The sequence below is a fragment of the Pollachius pollachius genome (assembly GCF_949987615.1).
Source record: "Pollachius pollachius genome assembly, chromosome: 13".
In the NCBI taxonomy this organism is placed as follows: Eukaryota; Metazoa; Chordata; class Actinopteri; order Gadiformes; family Gadidae; genus Pollachius; species Pollachius pollachius.
In genome coordinates, this window is record NC_136946.1 from 16572038 (window position 1) to 16597037 (window position 25000).

The 25000-nt window shown below is 48.4% G+C and overlaps 1 protein-coding gene across 1 annotated transcript in view; it reads left to right on the plus strand.

Moving 5' to 3' along the window:
* LOC307084891 (protein 4.1-like) overlaps positions 1 to 25000 on the plus strand; it is a gene marked incomplete at both ends in the record, with an annotated part of 47515 nt that overhangs the window by 4636 nt on the left and 17879 nt on the right. The window contains 16 exon segments of the mRNA XM_079749397.1: positions 1 to 34; positions 571 to 658; positions 1324 to 1476; positions 1917 to 2014; positions 2316 to 2491; positions 4196 to 4446; positions 4674 to 4748; positions 5393 to 5446; positions 7033 to 7095; positions 8511 to 8681; positions 15805 to 15933; positions 16645 to 16764; positions 17186 to 17266; positions 17954 to 18010; positions 18012 to 18056; positions 18059 to 18106. The exon segment at positions 1 to 34 is cut by the window's left edge and continues 185 nt beyond it. Of these exon segments, the coding sequence (XP_079605523.1) occupies positions 1 to 34; positions 571 to 658; positions 1324 to 1476; positions 1917 to 2014; positions 2316 to 2491; positions 4196 to 4446; positions 4674 to 4748; positions 5393 to 5446; positions 7033 to 7095; positions 8511 to 8681; positions 15805 to 15933; positions 16645 to 16764; positions 17186 to 17266; positions 17954 to 18010; positions 18012 to 18056; positions 18059 to 18106 (1643 nt within the window).

Below are 25000 nucleotides of genomic sequence, written 5' to 3' on the forward strand. Positions count from 1 at the left end.
AGGAGAAGATGATGGAGCTGCATCGCACCTACAGGTCAGTAGGGGGCGCTCCTTCACAAAGCATGATCGAATCAATCAAACACAACGAGAAAGCTCGAACCCGTCCTGCTTTCAGATAACTGCTTTTAAAAAGTGTTTCTTATGCCTGAATTTATAGCTGAATGAATGCATGTGTGTGTGTGTGTTTGTGTGTGTTTGTGTGTGTGTGTGTTTGTGTGTGTGTGTGTGTGTGTCAGAGTGTGCATGTGTGTTTGTCTGAATTTGTGTGTGGGTGCGTGTGTTTGTGTGTGTTTGTGGGTTTGTGTGATTGTGTGTGTGTGTCTGTGTGAGTATTTGTGTGTTTTGTGTATGTGAGCGTGGGAATGTGTGTGTGTGTGTGTGTGTGTGTGTGTGTGTGTGTGTTTGTATGAGTGTGTGTGAGAGTGTTTGTGTTTCTGTATACATTTAATCTGTGTTATCTATTCTCTCACATGGTCCCCAGGGCTTTAAGCTTTAACATTTCAGGGCTCAGTCTAATCCCGTGTTTCTTTATTTCTGAAAATAAACTTGAACTCTTGACCTGGAACCTAGATCGATGAGCCCAGCGCAGGCGGACATGATGTTCCTGGAGAACGCCAAGAAGCTCTCCATGTACGGAGTGGACCTCCACCAGGCCAAGGTAAATCCCTGTGGCCCGGACCCCAGGCCGGTAGACCCCCACGGCCCGGACCCAAGGCTATCACCCCCATCCCTGCTCATAGGACACCTGCATCAGCAGGCCAGCCTGCTCTCCAGCCCCAGACACAATCAACACATTGGGACACTTGATACGTTTTGTGGTATCTGCATTATAAAATATTGGAAAGGCACCAAAAGTCTGTAAAACACAAGGCTATCCTGGCTAGCAGAAACTAGGTCAAACTGTTTCCATCAAAACACGATTTTAAGTATGGAGGCATTCAAGGAGTCTAGTACCCCCTTGTGAACAATAGGGAACATTGCGCTTAACCTTTACGTGAGCTTTTAAAATCTTTAAACAAATACATTAACCTTACTTTCTTTATATCCATAATTTCTCTCTCTCCTTTTCTCTCTCTCTCTCTCTCTCTCTCCTTCTCCCTCTCTCTCTCTCTCTCTCTCTTTCTCTCTCTCTCCCTCTCCCCCCCACCACTCTCTCTCTCTCTCTCTCTCTCTCTCTCTCTCTCTCTCTCTCTCTCTCTCTCTCCCTCTCTCTCTCTCTCTCTCTCTCTCTCTCTCTCTCTCTCTCTCTCTCTCTCTCTCTCCTCTCTCTCTCTCTCTCTCTCTCTCCCCCCCACCACTCTCCCTCTCTCTCCCCCCCCTTAGGACCTGGACGGGGTGGACATCACGCTGGGTGTGTGCTCCAGTGGGCTGATGGTGTACAAAGACAAGCTTCGAATCAACCGCTTCCCCTGGCCCAAGGTGCTGAAGGTGTCCTACAAGCGCAGCAGCTTCTTCATCAAGATCAGGCCCTCTGAGGTAAACACACACACACACACACACACACACACACACACACACACACAGGCTCTCAATCTGTCATTACTAACTAGGTCACCTTTATACACACACACACACACACACACACACACACACACACACACACACACAAACTCCGTTCGCAAGTAACTAGTGCAACTTTAAACACATCACACATACAAACACAAGCATCCACGCACACACATGCACACACACCCACACACATAATCACACACATAAACTTTCCTGTCGCCAGTAACTGGCGAAGTGCATCTTTAAACATGCTCACATTCACACACATTTACACACACACTCACACACGCTCTCTTCAAGCTACTACAGCTTTAAACACCCTCAAACACACCCACACACACACACACACACACACACACACACACGCTCACACTCACACTCTAATGTGAAGCCTTGTGTGTCTTCAGCTGGAGCTATATGAAAGTGCCATCGGCTTCAAGCTACCCAACTACAAGGCGGCCAAGAAGCTCTGGAAGGTTTCTGTGGAGCATCATACATTCTTCAGGTATGACACATATGTAATATGATATAATATAATATAAAAAAATATATATATGTATATATATATATAGTGTATGTATAATATTTGAATTTACTTTGGTGACTTTCTTATGTGAAACCCAGTCAATATGTTTCACTGGGTAAGAAACTATTTGCGCAAGCCGCCGTCTTGGTGCCAACGCTAGCAATCTATCTAGTTTCTCAACACTAGCTGCCTATCTTGGTCCTAAAGCTAGCCACCTATCTTCCTCCTCTTCCACTGATGGTGCTTTAGATAATGGGGTCCATTCTGTGTTCCTCTGCAGGCTGACCTCCACGGAGGTGGCCACTACGCCCAGGAAGTTCCTGGCCCTGGGCTCCAAGTTCCGGTACAGCGGGCGGACGCAGGCCCAGACGCGCCAGGCCAGCTCGCTGATCGACCGCCCCGCCCCGCTCTTCCAGCGCTCGTCCAGCAAGAGGAACTCCCGGAGCCTGGACGGAGGTACGCACACACCGCACCCTCAGTGTTGGGAAGATGGGATGAGATGGTGCCTGGTTAAATCCAAGATAGGAAACAGGTTTTAAGTGATTTTGCAATTTTCATCAAATTGCAAAATAAAGCGCTTTTTTATTGTTATGCATTGAGTGCATTAGTATTCTGACATTTCAGTGGTGTCAGTCGCAAATGAAGTGTGAGAGTTAGATTCAAAACATAACCAAGGAAAGTTTTCTCCCAAAGTTCCCTCAAATCTGGGCCTTTGATCCGTTAGGGCAAGGCAACAGAAAACCCCTTTAGAACAGTCCATTTAATATTAAAGGGCTGTTGATTTGTTTTTGCTCTAAACTTGGTAATGATGCGATTTTGTAACTGTTGCTGAAATAAGTAATTTAGAGAAAACAGGAGTAAAATCCTACGTTTTCCCCAAAACGCGTTCTTTTCATTAGGTTTCGTGCACAAACGCAGCGCAGTTTGTGTGGACGTGTGGAGCTCTGTCTGGGCAGCGGTTGACTGCGGCGTCGGAGAGAAAGTTCAGCGAGGACACTTTTGTTTTGCGCGGATGTTAGGAGCTCATTCTGGGCAGCTGTGTATTTTCGAGTTCGTCCGAGAAAAGTTTAGGCTTCCCAGACACCTTTTCTATTTGTGTGGTGCATTTCATATGCAACATCGCTCATTATAGCATCAAACACAAGGACGGTACTTATATAGTATCACAAAGTTGTCAAGGATCGTAACCATGGGGATAATACGCCCCCCTCTTTCCTAGAACTCTCAGCCCAAAACAATATTTTTAAGATCTCATAGTGTTTATAATCCAGCTGAAACAGATGGTTCATGAACATGCAGGCATGTGTAAGAAGCTTTCTTTACATCCATTATTGCTCTCTCTCTGTTTTGAATTCAACCCATTAAATCCTCCTGTGTCCAACTGCCCGCCCTTCCTAGAGAGAGTGGGCGTGAATGAGGTGAAAATAGGGGAAGGCATTCCACATTGTGTGCATTTTATAATGGACCATGATTGACTCTTATGCTTCAAACACACTCAGTATGAGTCCCCATTTGCTGTTGGACTTTGCAGTGACTTGACAGTCTACCTTTTGGGCCAAAAACAAATCGATGTGCCATCTGGTGGAGGCAATCAGAGGGTCCCTTGATGCTCTGCGCCGGTACTTCTCCAATAAGCCCTGGTCTGTCTCTGAGTGCTGCGGTGGCCAGCAGCACTGTGTCCTTTAAAACAATACAAATAAGTTCACTTCCTCCCGCCCCAGGGCTCAGCTCAATGTGCAGCGTTGCCTTCTGTCACTGTCCCCTTCCCTCACCACTCAATGTGCTCCCTGTGAGTAGTACCAAACTTCACTTTCTCATTGAAAACTATCCATGCACACAGAATGATGACACCGTTTATGAGTAAAAGTGGGGAGTTAGCGTTATTGTGTTCGCCTACTACTACTAACTGCCTGGAGCACCTTCTGTTAAGCATGACGAGATTCAAACCTCGACATCAGACAGACATGGCACTGACGGCTCCAGGGCAGCTGAGCAGGGAGAGGAACCACCATTTATGGAACATTGTGATTCTACCGTGAAGCCTCAGTGATTCTTTTAGTTCTCGATCATTCCGGTAATAATTCCATCATCAACATGAGACGACCCTCATTAACCCGAGGTTAACCCGGGTCCGCTCTCCCCCTCAACGTCTCTCCGTAGCCATGGCGACCACCCCGGACAAGAACAGCCGTCCCGTCAGCGCGCCCATCATGTCCCCCGTGTCGCCGGACGCGGGCCCCTCGCCGCTGCCCTCCGGGGGTGCCCCGCGGGGCCTGCAGCGCCACATCGCCGCCCCTAAAGAGCGCCAGTCGCGCTCCGCCGACAGGAGGGCCACCAACGTGAAGACGGAGAGGCCCCCCGAAGCCACCAAGGCCCAGAGCCCCCGACCCGAGTCCACGCCGGACATGAAGGTATGGGAGTGGGGGGGGGGGGGAGACCGAGGCTTCAGGATCCCTCCTCAGGGACCGCCCTCCTGGGGATGAGATACTGTGCATTGATGCTTCACAGATTTCACGTCTGCCTCAATGTTATTCCCACACACAACAATGAGCACGCCGCCGCCTAACGGCCACTCGCTGTGGTGCAGCCCTCTGCGGCCTGTGGGGGGCGCTGTTCTGAGCTCTATCTGTGCCACCAGTCGGTGGCCAGGAGGGAGCGGAGGCCCTCCCCCGCCCTGAACACCACCAACGGGGAGAGAGAGAAGAAGAGCCAGGTGTGTGTGTGTGTGTGTGTGTGTGTGTGTGTGTGTGTACTCACTAACGCACCCATGATGAGAGCACTGTGAGACTGTGAGGAATGTGTGGACTAAAGCAGTAAACACATGGACAGTATGCTTCCATACCAAAGGGTGTCATTTAGAGGGGCTGTAGGTACGATTTAGGAGCTATCATTTTGGCAATTTGTCAAAAACCCCTGCAACAGCTATTCTTAGTGAGTGATTTGCTCTGAGAGAATATCTGTTCTGGTTGACTGCCTCTGTAGGAGATCCTTTACATTCATGACCACTTCCTGCTTGTTTCTGACCAATCAGGGCATCTCTTTTCGCTGATTGGTTTCGGGGGATCCATCCACCGAAGGAGCAGAGAGGGAGGCAAGGGTTTTGGGAGAAAATTCTTGCACTCTTTTGCGGTTTTCTTTCCGTTATTTGCAACCCTCAGATCTTACTTACAGCAGCCGCAATTCCAACAGTTTATAACACTTGCACAACATATAGGTCAAAGAGCAGCTCAATGTGCTTGACGTGAATATCAAAGTGATGGTTCTGCGTATGATTCGCAGCATCTATATGGATTCAAGACGGACTCTAACATGATTGTGATGTTTTTCCCTCCTTGTTTTGGGGGGGGGGGGTTGCAGAAGCAGCATTCCCCCCGAGACAGAAACAAGACAGAGATGGTGCGAGGGAGGAAGGTTAGAATGAGTTCTTCAGCCGACTGATCACTCACTCATACGCTGCTCTCTGCATCTGCTCGCACATCTGCGCACTTAAGATGATGCTTCAAGCTTGTTGTGCTTTTCTTTCTTAAAGGGATGTTCAAAAAAGATGTGATGCAAACGTGAGCCACGGACTGCCCGACTGCCCCAGACTGCCACTGTGTTGTGTTGCTCATTCTGTGGATGTTTGTTCTCTGGTTTTGTCCCTGGTTCTGCAGACCCATGAATGTTTGACCTTTCCCCGTATAAGAGCATGCTACGGAATACATTTTCTACTCAAACATTTAAATACAGGGCCCTTGTTCTTGTATAAATCCACATTATAACACAAAATTATGTAATTATGCGCTCTCAATGAACTCTTGAACCAGATTAAGCCATTGTTTGTGAAACGATTCTCTTTTAGGCAATTGTCACACTTTTAAGTTTTATAAGTACACCGTAACGTGACAACACTTAAATGAACAGCAGCAGTATCTGACTAAGTTTGATTGGGACATAGATCAGTCCAGGCTCCTGATCCCTAAACAAGAGCATATATATCTACCTCACTGTCTCAAGCTAGCCGGCGTGCCGCTCGGGCGCAAGACAGGCAGACACGGCACTGGTGTTTCCAACACCGCAGGCTGATGGGACGCCGGCTCTCTTTCTGAATTGGGAACCCATCCATTTTGTGTGCAGCCGGAGACCTTTGAGGCTTCAGCACTAGTGCCATGTTCCAGTTCCACTCGTGCCCTTTGTAGTGCACTATATGGGCTGTAATAATATAAGGGCACAAATCTGATTCTCCACAGGGTGCAGCACTGTGTAACCATAATGCAAATAAGAAGAGGTGCACAACCGATGTCGACACTATATCCCATGATGCCTAGTGGTGTCTTGGATTCATCCAGAAGAGAATAATAGAATAGTCCAGAACATACTCTATGCAAACCAGATGCCACAGGGGGACATCCAGCACGTGTTTGGATGGATACACGGCCAAATGGAATGCAGCCCAGTTGAGACCGGTGCAGTGTGTCTCAGACACAAGCTGTGACATCATATATATATGTTTATATATATATATATATCAACATGAATGTATCTATGTATGTGTGTCTGTGAGGGACATGGACATGAACGTCATGTTCATACTACATATAAGCCCCGTCTGAGCGTGTGAGTGTCGCTCCCAGCTCTGCTGTGATGCCCACTGCAGTGTTCTCCTCCCCCCCGCCCCCCTGTGAGATACGGGGGCTCAGCCGGTGCATGTTCCCGGTCCCCCGCTGTCCCCCGCTGCCCGTGGCACCCCCACGTGCTTCTCAGAGGCGGGGGGCCGATGGCTCCTGCTGCATGGGGCCGATGGCTCCTCCTGCATGGGGCTGCTCTGTCTTCACAACCCCCCCCCCCCCCCCCCCCCCCCCCCCCCTTGTTAACCATAGCAGCTTCATTTGCTTTCCATTATTTGATATATTCAGTCACATCCTTTCTTTTTTGCTTGGGTTGCTGAAGCAGGATGAGTACATTTGCTAATGTCTTCAACCTCTCAAAGAGCCGCCCTCTTCCTTATGTCCCCACAGAAACGAGCTAAGAAACTAGAGGGAGAAACTATTTATATCAGGCATAGCAATTTAATGTTGGAGGTTTGTATTCAACTTCTAGAATGCCCACTTCCTCTTTTAATCTTTTGTCAACTGTTTCTCTGTTTGCATGGATGTTGTGTTTTGCATTTATGATTTGTTTTTGTTGTGATTTCTATCTATCTTTCTAGCTACCTAGTTTTCGACTAAACCCTAACGGCCTGGCATGCACTATTTTTCTTTCTAACGCTAATGCAAGTAGCTCCATTGTTTCTACTCCATGTCTTCTTGCTCGTGCGTTGGCATCATTTGACAAATACACCACTAGGAGGAATGCCGTCGTTTAAAGAAGATGCTTCGTACGGCACACATTGTCCAACTCTGTTGAGCACATGTATTTGTAAAGAACGAGTGCCAGTGAAAGCTGTTATGCTGCATCGACCTCAAAGATGTTCTTCTACGTTGCCTTGTCCTTAATTAGCCAAGGAATTCAACCGCTGTTTTTTTAAGACAAACTCTTAGAAACACTGAGTTGAAAACACTCTTAGTTGTGTATTTTTCAAAATGTTTGCCAGTTGTTTCATACCGTTTCATGCTGACATTCCTTCTCTCTGGCATTTCATTCACGCGGTTGTGTCCGCCATCTGGTGGCCACTCAGGGTGTTGATGTTGAACTTGACTCTCCTCACTTAAACACAGTCCAATTTGTGTGTGTGTGTGCCTCCACGTGTGTGCTTGTGTGTGTGTGTGTGTTTGTGTGCGCGTGTCTGTGTGGGAGGGGGGAGGGGGGGGGGGATTCATGTGTCTAAACTTTTCCCTTTCCAATTTAAGAAAAAGATCCAACGACATGTTCAACTGTTAATGATGAGTGAACATTTATGTAGTTCAAAGCGTTATTTAGCGTTTAATCTTTATGCAACGATCTGTTCTGCATGATGCTGTAACGCCAACCATGTTCCCGCCTGGGACATGGTTCTGGTTTCAGAATATCCAGAAGACCCTTTTCCGTAAGTGTCTTCTGCTTTCAGTAGATATTGATCTTAAATCTGCAGAATAAGCAGATTATTAGAACCAGGTTGTTCCCAGCTGGGTCAGCAGCCCTCCATTCTAGCTGTACTCCTCTGAACGCTGAACACAGGCATGAATAACCACAGTGAGCGCCTGTCTTCTCGTAACACGGTGGGACACCAGACCTATGAACCCTGCCATAGTATGTCACAACACCGTCACACGTCCCAACACCCCCTGGATCACTGCCAGCCCATCCATTCATTCAGAGCATGCGTCGCTGCATGACCCAAACTCAATGCTTGGTTCTCCCGCATCCTCTCTCGCACTCGCTTGGCTCTGCTGTGTTCCGTCATCCGTTCCCGCACTCCATGCCATCCTCTAGTCGTCCTCGTCAGTTCTCCCCATGGTCCTCTCTGCGCCCCGCCCCAGGGTCTAACACCACCCCCCGTCATGTGTGTGCCGTCCAGGACGTGGACAAGACCCAGACGGAGATCATGCGGCACCACACCAGCGTGAGGGAGCTGAAGAGGAGCTTCATGGAGTCGGTGCCAGCGCCGCGCCAGAGCGAGTGGGACAAGCGCCTGTCCACCAACTCCCCGTTCCGCACGGCCAGCTTCAACGGCCAGATGCCGCCGGGGGTGAGTGTCCCGCCTCCCCCCCCCCCCCCAGTCCCCCCAGTGCTGGGGCTGATGGGGCCCTAACGGGGCCCTGTTGGGGCTGATGGGGCCCTGATGGGGCTGATGGGGCCCTAACGGGGCCCTGTTGGGGCTGATGGGGCCCTAACGGGGCCCTGATGGGGCTGATGGGGCCCTAACGGGGCCCTGATGGGGCCGATGGGGTCTGATGGGGCTAGCAGCACTCGTCCAGTTCATATCGGGAGAATAGGAAATGTGCGTCGGGGGGCGGACACAACTCGAGAAAGCGATTATTATTATGGGATGATTTGGTGTATACTTGGGTCTGTTCAACTTGATGGCGCTGTTTTTATTTATTTTCCGTTGCTTTGATCCTCTTCTCCAGCGTTATTCTCCTGGTATTTGTGTGTCTGGGGGATATTTATTAATTGTGTTTTCTTGGTGAAATGTACCACCAGGAACAATAACAGATCATCTATCAGAACGTATACATAGTGGTCTGCTAGAGAATCTCTTTGCATTCCTTTGTGTGTGTGTGTGTGTGTGTGTGCGCGCCTGTTTGCGTGTGTGCGTGCGTGTGTGTGTGCAGGTAATGACGTCCACTGTAGTACCTGCATACAGCGCAGTTGGTGGCATGTCTGAGGTAAAGGGGCTCGGTTTGTTGTCACTATCTGGCTATGGCTTGACTGCAGTGTGTTAAGACCACCGCCTGGCGTTAAGGGCTCAAACCTCATACAGGAATGGGCTTTTGTTTTGGAATGGCGGCTAACAGCGGATGAACCAATAGGAAGCAGCTTTTCATTCACTACCAGATTGCTGGCCTGGCCTGCGACCTTTCAGGTCTGCTCCTCCAAACCCCGCCCCTCACCCCACCCTCCTGGCACCTCAAGCTCCTCTCATTGGCTGCTGTTAAGGTTTTTGTAATCCCCTGCTTGCAGACCAATCGCATGGCTGGGGTGATCGCCACTGTACCTGCATGAGTCCTGCAATCACTGAATGAGTTGATCGGCGAGAGACTGACCCCAAAAACATCAAATATAGACATATAGATGAATAAAACTGAGAACAAAACAACAAACAAACTGATCCTTCCTCCTCCTCCTCTTCCTCCTCCTCCTCCTCTTCCTTCTAATGTCATCGTCCTCCTCACCTGTCCCTCACCAACCTCTGTGTACCTGGTCTCATGTTTTGTGCGTCTGTCTCTCTTCCATCCCGTCATACCCCCCCCCCCCTGAAGTCCTGCCCCGGGTCGCCCCTCGAGTCTCCGTCCACCGCGTCCTCCTCGCCCTCCCCTCCCCTCCTGCCCCGCTCCCTCCACCCGTCCGGCCGCGCAGGAGGCTCCTTCCTGCGGGGGTCCGCCCGTAGACCCTCCTCCTCCCCGCCCCTCCCCGGCCCACGGTCCTCGTCCGCTCACAGCTTCAAGATGCAGTTCCTGTCCCAGACCTGACCTGGCAGGCTCCGCCCCCTCCCAGAGGTCACACGGCCCACACTTATGTCCTTGAATGGCACAAATTGTAACACACACACACACAGAAACACAGAGAGCACATCTTGTTGCATAATGGAGGTAAAACTGCTGGGTAAAAAACGTGGTTCAAAAAAAAGTAGGATCAAGAAAAAACGAACAAAAGAACCTTGAACATACACCTTGTGTCCCTGCATGACCCCACACGTTGGAGGCCCTCCTGAGTCCTGGCGTAGGCCCCGCCCCCTCCAGGCTCACAGCCACGTGATAGGCGGCGGTATCCACGTACAGATCAGTCCGGGAGAGTGCCACGTTGCGGTCCTGCCACCCAGTAACCAGAACGCCAGCTCCCTTGAGGTCGGCCCCTCTCCTCTCTACACATCTGTAAGACATTGCACTGCCACGACGGTTTGCACTAAGCTAACGTTTTAGCCGCCACAGGATGCCTTCTCCGAAAACCGCTGCCGCGAGGGCACGGACCGTTGGCCTCTCGCTGTCCCCTCACTCTCCCTCTCTCTCTCTCCCTCTCTCTCTCTCTCTCTCCCTCTCCTGCCACCGCAACCGTAGTTTGCTTCAGCCAATCCCGGACGTCCTCCCGCTGTCCTAGTGCTCTCTCTGTTGAACTGTGTCCAACCCCACCGGTTCATCTTTCTTTTGGGGCAAAAAACAAAAGAAAGTGGGAGGACTCCTCTGTTTCTGTGTGGATACCTGCTCCACGCCCTCCATGGATAGGACCTGCCGGTGCCACGTTGCAGCCCTCCTCTGGTTGTCATGGTGACAGCACTGACACCGTTTGAAGAGCAGTACTGTGGTGGACTTTGACCTGGCCAGACGTGTTGATTCTCACAGGTGGACGCCCATGTGTCGGGCCGAGCTCCAGATGGAGACAATATTGGAGAGATGTTTTGAACGATGTCCCCACTGCAACTCCTTATCCATGCAAAGCATCCCTTGCTTATCCACACGCGGCCCTCTTTGCTAAGTGCGCCGATATTTTTGCGATATCAAATGTTGCTTTCTCTCATAATGGTTTGAATAGGTTTGAAAAGCCACCCCGCATAGAGTGTGATGAAGGCGCACTGTTAGCTTAGCTAAGCTTATGAAACACGTACGGAACGGGAGCAAACGACGCGGATCCCACGCAAGATCCTGATCCCGTCTGTCTCCTCCACGCTGGAGCCCGCTCTCTCTCTCTCTGACATTTCAAGCCTAAACCTCTCACCTTCCTCTGAGACCACATACACCCTGCCCCACCTCCTGACCTCCCCCAGTGTCCTCTGTCTGTCTGCCATCCCCCCTCCCCCTGTGTGTCCCCTGTCTGTCTGCCATCCCCCCTCCCCCTGTGTGTCCCCTGTCTGCCTGTCTGTCTGCCATCCCCCCTCCCCCTGTGTGTCCCCTGTCTGCCTGTCTGTCTGCCAGCCCCCCCTCCAACTGTGTGTCCCCTGTCTGCCTGTCTGTCTGTCTGTCTGTCTGTCCGCCATCCCCCCTCCCCCTGTCTGCCAGTCCGTCTGCCATCCCCCCTCCCGCTGTGTGTCCTGTCTGTCTGCCACCCCCCCTCCCCCTGTCTGCCAGTCTGTCTGCCATCCCCCCTCCCCCTGTGTGTCCTGTCTGTCTGCCACCCCCCCTCCCCCTGTCTGCCATCCCCCCTCCCCCTGTGTGTCCTGTCTGTCTGCCACCCCCCCTCCCCCTGTTCGTCCTGTCTGTCTGCCACCCCCCTCCCCCTGTGTGTCCTGTCTGTCTGCCACCCCCCCCCTCCCCCTGTGTGTCCTGTCTGTCTGCCATCTACCCCTCCCCCTGTCTGCCTTCCTGTCTGTCTGCCATCCCCCCTCTTGCTCACCCATCGACTGTGTCTCTGTCTCTCTTGGTCTCCCTTCGGGCGACGCCCAGCGAGGCAGGAGTCGCCCTCTGGCCGCTGCCGTGCACAAGGTAAGAGTGGTGGGCGCTTGGGGGGCCCCGGTCCCCAGGGGCCCGCCCCTGCTCTGGAGCCACGCCGCCCACGCGCCGGCCCCGCCGGGAGAGAGCGAGGAGGTGGATAGTGAGGAGGAGGTAGTGGGAGCGAGGGCGCAGGAGGAAGAGGAGGAGCGAGCCCCGAGCCGGGGCCACGCCCTTAGGGTGCCAGTGGTGGAGGAGGATCAGCTGGGGGTCTGGGGCGGGCCCCCCCCGGCCAGGCTGCCCCAGTCACGCCTCTCCTTCCTCCTGTCCTCCGGCCTCCTGGTGGTGGCGCTGACCATGCTGTGGATGATCTTCCTCTGAAAACACACTCACTGGCACACACACACACACACACGCATACGCGCACGCACACACACACACACACACCACCCCCCCCCCATACACACCTTTAGCCACACTCACACAGCGCTGTGTCCGACCCACGTTAAACCCAGTGCGTCTGGGACAACGTGGACTTAAGAGACATTTCTACGCTCTTTAGCGACCGGAGACGGACAGTGGTGGTGAAGGAGGTTAAATAGCTATTTCCTGCTAGTTCTGCAACATACAATCCTAAAATGCTCAGCCATACTTAGCTTAATGTTGTCGTCAAGCAAGATCGAACGTGACCTGTAATATTTAGTGTCACTGGGTTACCCAAGTTCTGAAATGCTGAAAATGATTTTTGGACTTTTGTGCATAAGTTCTGGGTTTTGGACGTTGAACTTGTTTTTGTGATATATCCACGCGCTGGTCTGGGGTCAGTGATACTTGTGGATTATGCAATGGCCTTAAAGCAACGCTCCTCACAAGACTTCACAGTGGTCTTTGTTTACCTGAACCTCCAGGGACCAAACTGATAGAAACATGGTACATATGCCGCTTGCAAATCAAATCTGTGTGGTTATAAAATCACTGCCCTGCCCCTTTCCAAAACTACTGGGATGATGTAGAAGTGTCTGAGAGCTTTCACTGTTCCGCTCTTTGACACTCATGTTTTTAGTGGTAGGTGAATTGCCAAAATGTTGCATTACAGGAAGATCCGTTCTTGACATCTCAAATGTTTTAATTTGGCTCCCAGTCCTTCTAGATCACTCCCAAAGAACATATTGATTTAGTTTTCATTTTGTGATTTTACTGAAAATGTTGACTCTCAAGATGGGGAGAATGTCAATTGGAGTGTTTTTTCGAATTAGTATTTCTAGTTCAATTGACAAGCTCTTTAATGATTATTCATATAGTATTTGCATTAAACTAAAAACTAGGTTGGAAGCCATGCAAAAGACACACGCAGAGACTCTGACATGAAGACACAGAGTGCAGTTCCTTGGTTGAGGAACGTTAATAGAGATTTGATGGATTGAATGCATAGAGGTGGACTCTGGGAACTAATTGAATTTATAGATGCTGCATAGTAATTGTGTTGTTTATCTTCGAAACCTGTGAAGGATGCATGCCCGTATTCCTACATGTTCTAAGTGTAGCGTAGAGTTCTGCAACTTTGCTCCCCTTTCATGTGGGTCTAGAATTCTCAGAATTACAGTATGAATGGAAAAACAATAATCTTCATTTTGTTGAGGTTCTCGTCCTGACACATAAGAAATGTTGTTTTGCGAACAACAAACACTCAATATTTCTGATGACGTCCCTGCTCAGATTCTTATCATGAGCTAAGCAGCTCTAATTGAACACACTGCACATTAAAACAGAGCAGCCTCCTGCGTTTCCTTGTGAATCCTACGGTCTCATCCCGGAGTGACCTTTCCTTTAGCATCCTACACCAGGGCCACTGCTCCGTGAACACATCCCAAACGCTGCCCCCGGGCAGTGGCCCCAGGGCAGTGGCTGGCCCCAGGGCAGTGGCTGGCCCCAGGGCAGTGGCTGGCCCCAGGGCAGTGGCCCCAGGGCAGTGGCCCCAGGGCAGTGGCTGGCCCCAGGGCAGTGGCCCCAGGGCAGTGGCTGGCCCCAGGGCAGTGGCTGGCCCCAGGGCAGTGGCCCCAGGGCAGTGGCTGGCCCCAGGGCAGTGGCCCCAGGGCAGTGGCTGGCCCCTGGGCAGTGGCCCCAGGGCAGTGGCCCCTGGGCAGTGGCCCCTGGGCAGTGGCCCCAGGGGCCGCGGACAAAATGTCACTCCAAGGACGGGAACCACAGCACAGTGAGCAGCAGCAAAAAAGAAAATGTGTCCCATATTTTAGAGACTTCTCTGTACTTTCACTGTGAAACATTTATAAAGAAATCACTATCAAGGTTTTCATTTTTATTTATTTTTTGTCTTATTTGGTCAGCTGTTTCCTTCTGCCCTTTTATAGGCATAACTTCAGTTAAATAATGGTTAGTAGTGATCCACAAGTGAACTGGGAGAGGCGGTCTCTGATGAACAGGTTATTGTGAGTGAATGCTGACTACAATGGGAACCAGGCCACTGTCCCCTGACACACAATACAGGAGCAATGGGGCTGAGCCTGAAGTCTGCAGTGTGTTACGAAAGGCAATCTCTCATTATCCAACAATACAAAGAAATGTATCAAATATTGAATGTGTAAATATATTGATTTATGTCATATCTGGTTAATGGTCAGTGTTGTACTAAAGATACCAAATTAACATCTGTTCATGTCTTTATTACATATTATGGGATAAGTATGAGCAGATTACCGACACGAGGCACCCTAAATAAGATAATGCACTCTCTCCATCTCTCTCTCTCTCTCTCTCTCTCTCTCTCTCTCGCTCTGTCTCATCTATATATAATCTATATATGTATATATCATCTCTCTGTCTCTCCATCTAACCCCAATCCTTAAGATCACAGAGGTGACTCTGATATTTTGTATTGATTATCATATCATTAGAACGGCGATAAGAGAGATCATTAATTCACGTTCTCCTCCACATGCAGGTTTGAGATGATAGATGAAAAGTTACATTCAGAAGAAGTCTTGTGAGCCGGGGTTACTTTCAAGCTCCATCCTCGTCCCGCAGGGAGCTCTTATTTTGAAAAGCTTTGCCCTAAAGCAAGCCGTCTTACTATAATGAGTCACTGCTGCAGTAGACCCCGATCTAGTCTCTTTTCAGTCAGGACTTCACAATATACTTGGCTTTTACTTATGATGTATCTATTTATTGATCAGGTATTCACAGACTCTGTGGACACCTGTTGACTTTTAAGTGGATATTATTATTATTGTTATGATACATTTTTATAGCTTAATCCCTTATTGCACAAAAGACTTGTCAACAACATATTTATTCCCGGTAAACAGGTTTCCAAAAGCTTTGACATCGATTGGCCCTTAGGGGGGCGCTGTTACTCAGGGTCAAGGTCAAACGCTTGAGCCCGAGTTACAGCGGGGCCCGCCCCGCCCCAAGGGCAGAGCAAGTCTGAACCGCGGTGAAGAGGCCTCATGCGTAAAGTTTCAGTTCAAAACATGGACGTGATTGTATTCCGAAATTAAACAAAATCCATTCTCTCACTCTGTAGAGTTTGAGCCAAGCTCTTGTTTCCCACAACATAATTAAATGATTCAAACTAAATCACTTCACGGCATACCAATATGAAGAGGACTAATATCGTTCTGGATTAAGTCATTGGTTGGTTTCGCGGTGCAAACTGAGACACTGAGTCTGGCAGTGAGTTTGCCCTCGAACTCTGTGTCTGCGTCTTAGTTTGGGGGGTGGATGTGACTCCGCACAACGCCCTGACTGTGTGTCTCTCGTCCCCTCTGCCGCTAGTCTCCAGTGCAAAGGACTCAAACCATCACCATCTCCGACGTCACCAACTCTCTGCGCGGGACGCTGGCCAACCAGGACGTCCCCATCATGCACACCGAAACCAAAACCATCCTGTACGAGTCAGCGCAGGTGAGGAGTACTCTGGCTGTCAGGCCACCAGGCCCCCCCCCAGTCCAACTGTGTGTTAAAGCCCAGCCTCGCCCAGTCCCATTGTGTGTTACAATCCTGCCTCCCACAGTCCCACTGTGTTACAATCCTGCCTCCCCCAGTCCCATGGTGTGAGGCGTGTCATTAACTGATGACGCACTCGTCTTGAGTTGATGACACAAAACTCACACTTGCATTGCCTATCCATTTTTTAGATTATAGCCTAGTGAAATCTTATTCAATTCCCCGGGTGCCACACAATGTCCTTGATACTAGGAATAATTCATGTTGAAATTGATTACAGCGATCTAATAGTGTGAAATATTGTCTTTACACCAAGACTAATCTGAAATAAATCAGTTTTATCAAACAGCTTTATTCAACATGCTTGCTTAAACTGGTCGTGGAAACGCAAGTCAGCGAGGCGTACGGTTCGTAACGGCCAAAGGGAAAATCGCCCCAAGTGGTTCTGTATGGGGGGCTCTTTCTTAACCAGCACACAGATGGTCCAACATTAGATTTAAGATGATGATATACCTGACAATCTCAAGGACCTAACTTTAAAGCATACAGCGGAGATCTTAGTGATTATCTGTATCCCAGAGTGTCCCAGCATCATCATCAGAATGGATTGACTGTACTTCATTGTCGTAGCTGCATGATTCCAACTCAGTGTCGTCTAACATCCAAAAGGTGTCTCTCTCACAGTCGGCAGACACCATGGGGAACGAGAGGGACTCCACCATGCTGCTGAACGCCCAGACCATCACCTCAGAGACCGTCAGCCGCACCACCACCACGCAGATCACCAAGGTAGCCCCACCCTGCTCGCTGCACCGCTGTCTGGCCAATCACAATCAAGCACACACACTTGTTAGTTCCGTGATTCTGTAAGCATGTGTCTGCTGCTTGGGGGCTTCCTGGATTGAGTATTTTCACCGAGCCGTTGACTAGGTGACTCACTTACAATTTGTTGCAGTGCTTTGAGCTCTCAGGGTCTTTTCCCTAGAGCCCCATCATCACTGGCCCCCGGACTCTTCAAACGTCAACCCCTCCTATTCTAAAACCTTTTTCACCAAAGTTTGAGGGACACAGAAAAGTTTGACTGAACTTGGATAAGGTTCTGTTCCGAAGATCCGGCCACTTCATCCATCAAAGATCAAACAGTTTTGAGGACTGAAGCATAGCGCTGTAGGGTGTGACGGTTTGTTCCTAAGCTGTGCTCTCCTTTCAGACCGTGAAAGGAGGCGTCTCAGAGACCCGTATCGAGAAGAGGATCGTGATCACCGGGGACACAGAGATCGATCACGATAAGGTGAGGAGCCGCTGACATCTCTCCCTTATCTCTGGTTTCTCCCGGCCGTGCGCTAGCTTCCTCTCTGCTAGCTTTCTGTAGCAGGTTAGCACTGTTGCTAGGTGCTAGGTTAGCATTGTAAGAGGAATAATCTGTTCAATTCAATTCAATTTGACTTTGTATAGCCCTTAATCACCATTACAGTCTCAAAGGGCTTCACAGGCAAAATATTTATGGCAGCTTTCATGCCAGGAACTCTGTGTTCTGCTTATTAAATAGCGGTTGAACGTTTCCATTGAATACGGTAAAACACCAGAAACTGCCCTGATGAATCCTTCCGCAGTGCTGTCTTATCTTCTGCTGCTTCACCGTATCTGTTGATCCTCAACATGAGCGGACCACGTGTGTTTACGTGTTGAGGCTCCGCATTTACATTCAGGGCATTTTGCCGACGCTTTTATCCAAAGCGACTTAGAACCACTCAGTCACACATTCATACACCGACGGTGGGGTCAACCACGCAGGGCGACAGACAGCTCGTCAGGAGCAGTCAGGGTTATGTGCCTTGCTCAGGGACACTTCTACACTCTACGCTAGGAGGAGCCGGGAATCAAACTAGCAACCTTCCGGTTAGCAGTCAACCCGCTCTACCTCCTGAGCTACTGTGGCCCCTCCCCCCCCCTCTTATGGCTCTGTGTCCCCCCCCAGGCCCTGGCCCAGGCCATCAAGGAGGCCAAGGAGCAGCACCCAGACATGTCCGTCACCAAGGTGGTGGTCCACCAGGAGACGGAGATCAGCCCGGACTAGAGAGGCCCCGAGCAGGCCTGGACCCTGGGAGGTAAGGGGCCTGGACCCTGGGAGGTAAGGGGCCTGAACCCTGGGAGGTAAGGGCCTGGACCCTGGGAGGTAAGGGCCTGGACCCTGGGAGGTAAGGGGCCTGGACCCTGGGAGGTAAGGGGCCTGGACCCTGGGAGGACCCTGGGAGGTAAGGGGCCTGGACCCTGGGAGGTAAGGGGCCTGGACCCTGGGAGGTAAGGGGCCTGGACCCTGGGAGATAAGGGCCCTGGACCCTGGGAGGTAAGGGGCCTGGACCCTGGGAGGTAAGGGGCCTGGACCCTGGGAGATAAGGGCCCTGGACCCTGGGAGGTAAGGGGCCTGGACCCTGGGAGGTAAGGGGCCTGGACCCTGGGAGGTAAGGGGCCTGGACCCTGGGAGATAAGGGCCCTGGACCCTGGGAGGTAAGGGGCCTGGACCCTGGGAGGTAAGGAGCCTTGACCCTGGGGGATAAGGGGCCTGGAGGTCATGGGATAACTCAATGGAACACAGCTGTTAATGCAGGAATTAATTATAATAATAAATACAATTTTGTTTATTTCATATACTTTTGTTTATGTTATGTTCTTTCTTTTCTTTGCTTAACATTGGGTAACATGGGAATACAACACGTTCTGCGTTCAGTTGATCTGCATGGCTGTCATGAAAAAAGGGTCATTTTGGGTACAATTCATCTTTGTAAATGTCAATGTTTTTTGTACTTGTGGAACCCCTACTTCTATCCGTGATAGCACCAAGACAGCAGGACACATTCTTTGGATATTTAATCCTACCTGGCTCAATAGCTCTTTGTGATTGAGATTAGAGAGGCATCAGGAATGCCTCTCTAATGCTGACGACCTTACATGCATTTGAGCTTCTGAAGAGGGATTGCCCCGATCATTTTAACAGCGCCATTAACGGTACAAATATCGTGTAAACTGTGCGATGACAATCCTGCGTGATTCAGACACCTTAAGCCTTAGCTCTACTATAGACGTGAGCAGGAGAGCCGAGAGCAATAACACCAAGCCCAGCTGTTGGTCCTCCTCTCCAGGCCACAAGGCCGTTAGCGCTGGAGGCGCGACGGAGCCATGCCCATGTGGCTTTCATTTGGGTTCTGTTAGTGCGGTATGAAGTGTCCACGGCGGTCTGGCAATGTGTGTCCTCTGTTTACTCGCCGGCCCACTCTGGCCAGTAAACACTGCGCTGCTGGTGAACGTCCCAGCTCTAATGGTTTGTGTTCCTCATTGTTTACTAACCAGACTTCCTATTGTCTCTTTCTCTGGGTTCAGCGGAGTCACAACCATGTCCTGGAGCCCGGCTCTCCTGCCCCTAGCGTCTCCCTTCTCCCCCCCCCCCCCCCCTCCCGGTTTGACCCACCGCCCCGGACGTCCCCGCAGCCAGACCGCAGGCAGGACCCCCGCCTCGGCCCTGGAGCCAAGCATTTTGACCTGCCATTTGTTTTCTTTTCCTGGAGTTCCGTTGAAGATGGATGGTGTTCCACAACATGGCTGCCTAGTATTGCCCAGGATTTCCCACAATCCCCCTCTTCTCTTCTCACTGCCACTGAATTGATCAAAGTTCAGTATTTGGGGGTTTTCTAACAAGAAATGAAAGTACAACATTTGTGAATTATTTCCTCTCCTATTTGTCTGGAGATTTTAAGAAATTTTCAAAAGGGCATTTTGGTCTTTTAGTCTTATTTTTATACTGCTTTTCTTACCACCATAATTGCTAATCTGTAGCGCTGGGGTCAGTATTTTTATTATCTTCAATCGTGTGAGGTGGGAATGTGGGGAATTTCTCTTCAGATCTGTTGAACATGTCATCAAGAAGCAGTAGATTCCTAAAATCGTCACACTCCAAAATAGTTTGGTGTCATGATGTACAGTAAAAGTATATTTTATTGTCCCTCTTAATATTTTATTGTCCCTCTCAATGTGAAAAAATATTTTTCGATATAAATGTGACTGACTTTATCAGACCAAAATGGTGGGCCGTTATCATGTCTCCTTCTTTAAAGTTACGTCGTGATAATCTGCTAAATTATCGTTATCATCTTTTACTTATTATTTTTCATATTTATTGAGTTAGGATCCTCTCTCTAGATTCAGACATTATCAAAAGAACAGGAGACGGCAGTGTTATTTATTTTCTCTATTTATTTTCCCTCTCTGACTTGTCCTTGTGTATGTGTTTAACATTTTAACGATAGTGTTCTTGTAGCAGCGGAATGTAGTTTCATAGTTTTGTATAAAGCTGAACACAACCCCAGCAGTATTCGTTCTCATTGGGCAGCGTTTTGTGCCGCAGTTATATTAGTTACATAGTTGCATTTCTACTTTTCTACCAAAGGGGGCAGTGTTTCCTCGTCCACAGAGGTTCGAACAAATCTGAGGGATTGCTTTCACGCTTCAACGGGCTAGGGAGATTATATAGGATGAATGGATTATGGCAGAATTGATAGGCAATAAAACATTCAAAAAGTTGGTGAAATGCCATAGAAAACAAAAGAAAAATATAACAATGTGGCAAATCACACTAACACTTTGTCCACGTTTTCCTTTGAGAATCTCTATGTAGGCCAACAAAACATGTTCACAGTTACAATATGATGATTTTTGTATATGACAACAAAGTAAATCAATGCCTTTGTATGATTTTTTTAAGTAAATATTGCTGAATCTCCTGTGAAAGACACACTGTCCTGTAAAACAGTCCATTACGGTCCACACATGCAATTTGTAATGTTTAGTCTACTCCTAAACCATGTATTTTTGTTGTAAATCTGTGTTCTTTGGTACAGAAACCTAATGTGTCATTGCTAACTTATTGTGCTGTTTGCCATAATTGCGGGATTTCCCTTTCACTTTAATTTAAACTCACAGTAGTAAACTAGACAACTGAGGTTTATAAGAGTTTTTTGTTATTTCTTTTTAAATGAAAAACACTGTTAATGAAGCGTGATTAAAGAACGCCATGCACTGAATAAACACATGTATAAACCTCATCCCTTCTCACTACTCCATATTTACTTGGAGCTCTCTGAGGGTCTGCATACCTTTATTGTTATTCTAACAAACATAAGAGAAATTATGTTTCAATAATGTATTCAATCATATATTTATGTGGACCAAACACGATCCACGAAATGACATGAGCAGTGAGCTGTGAAACAACGAGAGGGCAAAAGCAAACACAAATAATGTGTGTTTACACAAATAATGTGTTGATGGATTCAGCCTATTTCATTACGAGTAACACGTGCATTCAAGCCAGTGCAGGCCTCTTAAAGCAATATCCTGTGGAACCTGTCTACAAGACACACGTTTACTGGGATTATGAACCTCTGAGGTCACCAGGCTGGCACCATAGGCATTCAATCATTCAGATCCTCAGAGAAAAATGATTTTTCAATCGTAATCATTTTAAAGAAACCCCAGTGGGCACAGTAGGCCCCACTGGGCCCTTATACCACTTCAGATGAACTCAAACTGGTTCTCTCCCAGTGGACGTTGAACTGACACAGTTTGTGGCCAAGCTAAATGCAGTGATGTGTCATTCTATTGACGTTTGGCAGTGGTGCATTTATGATTGATGACGAACCATCCATTGACCTGATGTATTATGGGATGGCCAGACTCCATATGTCAGTGTCACCTCCGGTGTTTTGTGAGACCGCTCTTTGTGATAGAGGGCATACATATGAGCCTTCACACACCTATGCAAATACATGCTCACTATTTATTCCAAGGGCCAATATATTTACATCACTTAGAAAACATGAGTCACACACTGCATAAGTTCTGCATTACAGGCTGGAATGTCTAACTCCAGGCCTGCCTGTAAAAAGAGGAACACTGCCTGTTTGATCAACAAACATGGCTAAAACTAATTCTTCTTTCATGCTGTTCAACAAAACTATTGAATTTGCATTTGTCGTTTCATTAAAATGTCAAATCTCTACTCAACTGTTAATGAAATAGACAGAATAGTATAAAGTGGATAAGTTTATGGCTAGATGGAATTATTAATTAAGTAAGACTCTAATGGAGGAGAAGCTACGGTGAAATAACATTAGTCTCCAATGATCTGTCTACCATTTGAGTGAAATATGTTACACACGCCACAGCCGTCTGTCTGCTGTAAGTCAGGGAGATGCTCTGGGAGACTGTGTCTTGGGTGAATCCAATGCTATTATTCTAAGACTGAAGTTATCTGATCTCCCTACAGTCTGCAAGGCAGATGGGATGGAATCGAATCACGTTACATTAGGTTACCTTGATGTTACCTACCCAATGCCCTCGCCACCCGACTCATTATGAAGAGGATGGGAGGAAGGAAGGCTTTATGATTCTGAGGGGAAAGCGGTGATTCACTTCATATTCACTTCCTGTTTCAAATTCATAAAGTGAAGAATTAGGTGAATTTCACGTTATGGCTTCAGAATTGTTAGTTGTCAAAAACAGACACATAAAAACACACAAACATTGAACATAATATCTTAAATTGTAGCAAGACAGAGTGTTGTGTCATCCCAAACTACTGGATTATTCTGAACACGTGCATCTAACTCCCAGCCACTATAAGATTCATCCCTAGGTTTTATTTCTATGGAGGACGTTAGGAAGCAGGCTTTCAAATGCTTCGCTGTGTGATCCATTTCACAGGCAATTGATTTGACAGGCTATATATTTGACAGGCAATATATTTGCCTATATTCCAGTGTGGAGAAACAGGCACTGACTAATACATCAATCAATCTATTTCAGTACTCAAACTGCTCTTGGCAGATCTGCCGTGACCTTAAATTCATATTAATACATGGTGAGGAGCGTGATAATTCTTTAAACATAAATTATTATTACTATAAATAAGAGCTGTTGGTTCAGATAATCTCGTCTTAAATGCTTGTGTAGGGAAAAAGTGAGTGACAAACCAAAGTTTCCTTTTCTTATCGGTATCGGTGCCAGCCAGTTCCAATAAGGGTTATTGGCTTGTTATTGCAAGTGATGTCATTTTGCACCAATTTCATAATAAATAAGAAACACCATTCTGCAGTGTTGTCCTTGTGAGTTGGTTCTACGACTACCCTTTGAAAACAGAGCATTAGAACACACCTCAGTGAAGCTATGCCTGTATGCCTTAGAATTGAGCTCTTAATGTGAGAGGAAATTGCTTTTGCATGTTGGTGGCACACTGTGTTTGCATAGGTTACACATTATGTTGTCAGCGGGATATAAGTATACGTATAAGTATTGCTTTGGGAAAAGGTTGTCCCAAGCAGTGCTTCTCTCTTTGGCAATAAGTGTGTTCTGGATTCAGGACATGATGTACTCCACGCCTGACAAATAATCGCACACGAATGAGGACTGCTGCACGAATCCTGCGTTGGTTTGGTGTCCCCTTCGGGCACGTCTCCCTCGGCCTTGAGTCTACGGATGGGCAAGGGGCACTACCAACGGAAATCGTGGGGCATTATACCGAAAACCGTGACAGGACACAGCGAAGCAGTAGTAGTAAACAATGGCGCTGAATGTGAAGAGCAACTATGTGAGCTGGTTCCAAATAACACTGTCTGTACGAAGACACGGGGCCAGTGCACCACCACACGTCAGCATACCACCGTCGGAACCAGTCCTAACCTGACTGAGGAAGAATATAAATAAAAATGGAGGTTGACCCGAGACTGAAGATAGAACGTAATGGAGCATGTGAACAATGCCGCATGCGTAGCGTTAGAGTACGTTCAAACTTACACAAACAAACTATAGTTCATCAAGACATTTGAAGAGGCAAACATCTGTTTCACTCTCTTTGAAGGCAACGTGGTGAAAACAAACATTACCCCACTATACAAGGGAGTATGAGAGCAGTCTGTTGATAGCTCAACATACCTTTCTTGAGGAAATGGTGAGTTGAGAGTCTGTCGGTAGCTCTACATACCCTCTCTGGAGGAACAAGTGAGTTGAGAGTCTGTAGGTAGCTCTATACCCTCTCTGGCAGAACAAGTGAGTTGAGAGTCTGTTGGTAGCTCCGAATACCCTTTCTTGAGGAACAAGTGAGTTCAGAGTCTGTTGGAAGCTCTATTTCCACTCTGCAGAGCAAGTGAGTTCAGAGTCTGTTGGTAGCTCTATACCCTGTCTGGAGGAACAAGTGAGTTGAGAGTCTGTTGGTAGCTCTATACCCTCTCTGGCAGAACAAGTGAGTTGAGATTCTGTTGGTAGCTCTATACCCTGTCTGGCACCACTGCTGGGTTGTGAAGAGGGCCTCACTAACTGCACTGCTTGGGATTTGAGTGCATGGTGGGCAGAGTGGTCAACGACACCCAGCTCGTAACATTCCCAGTACTGTAAATGCGAGGGCTTTCAGCAGTGAGCCATAGACTTAATTCCCTTTGTGTGACCTCATCTGGGGAAAGATAGTGACTAGAGCTTCGAGGTTGCCACTTTCACCCCCATTAAAGATTTAAGCACCAAGTGGAATGAATCCCCAGTCTACCACCGGAACCAGAACCCCGTCTATTATGCTTTGCCTTTCTTTCAGACTAAACCGAGAGAATATAATAGAGGAGCCAGAAGAGAAATGAAATGAATGATGAAATGTTGATGTCCTAGGGCTGTTTATGGTCCCAAAGCACCGAGTCTCATGATAGGGCAGTAAGGGGTAAACGAGGAGGATCGTCAGCCAATGGATCGGGACTCAGCCACGTTAAAGACCCAGATGAGATGTGTCGATTCAATGAGCCGATCACGCCTCAGTCAACCATTTCGCCATTCTCTAGACGTTTGTGTACATTACATAAAAGCCCCTAAAAGTATAAACGTTTTTTCTTCTGAATCCAGTCTAATTAGTTTAACACTAGTCTCCCCAGGACTACAGCCCTCCCAAAGGAGGTCCTCCTCAGGTTTCTTTTCCCGAGGCAGGAAACCTTCTCCT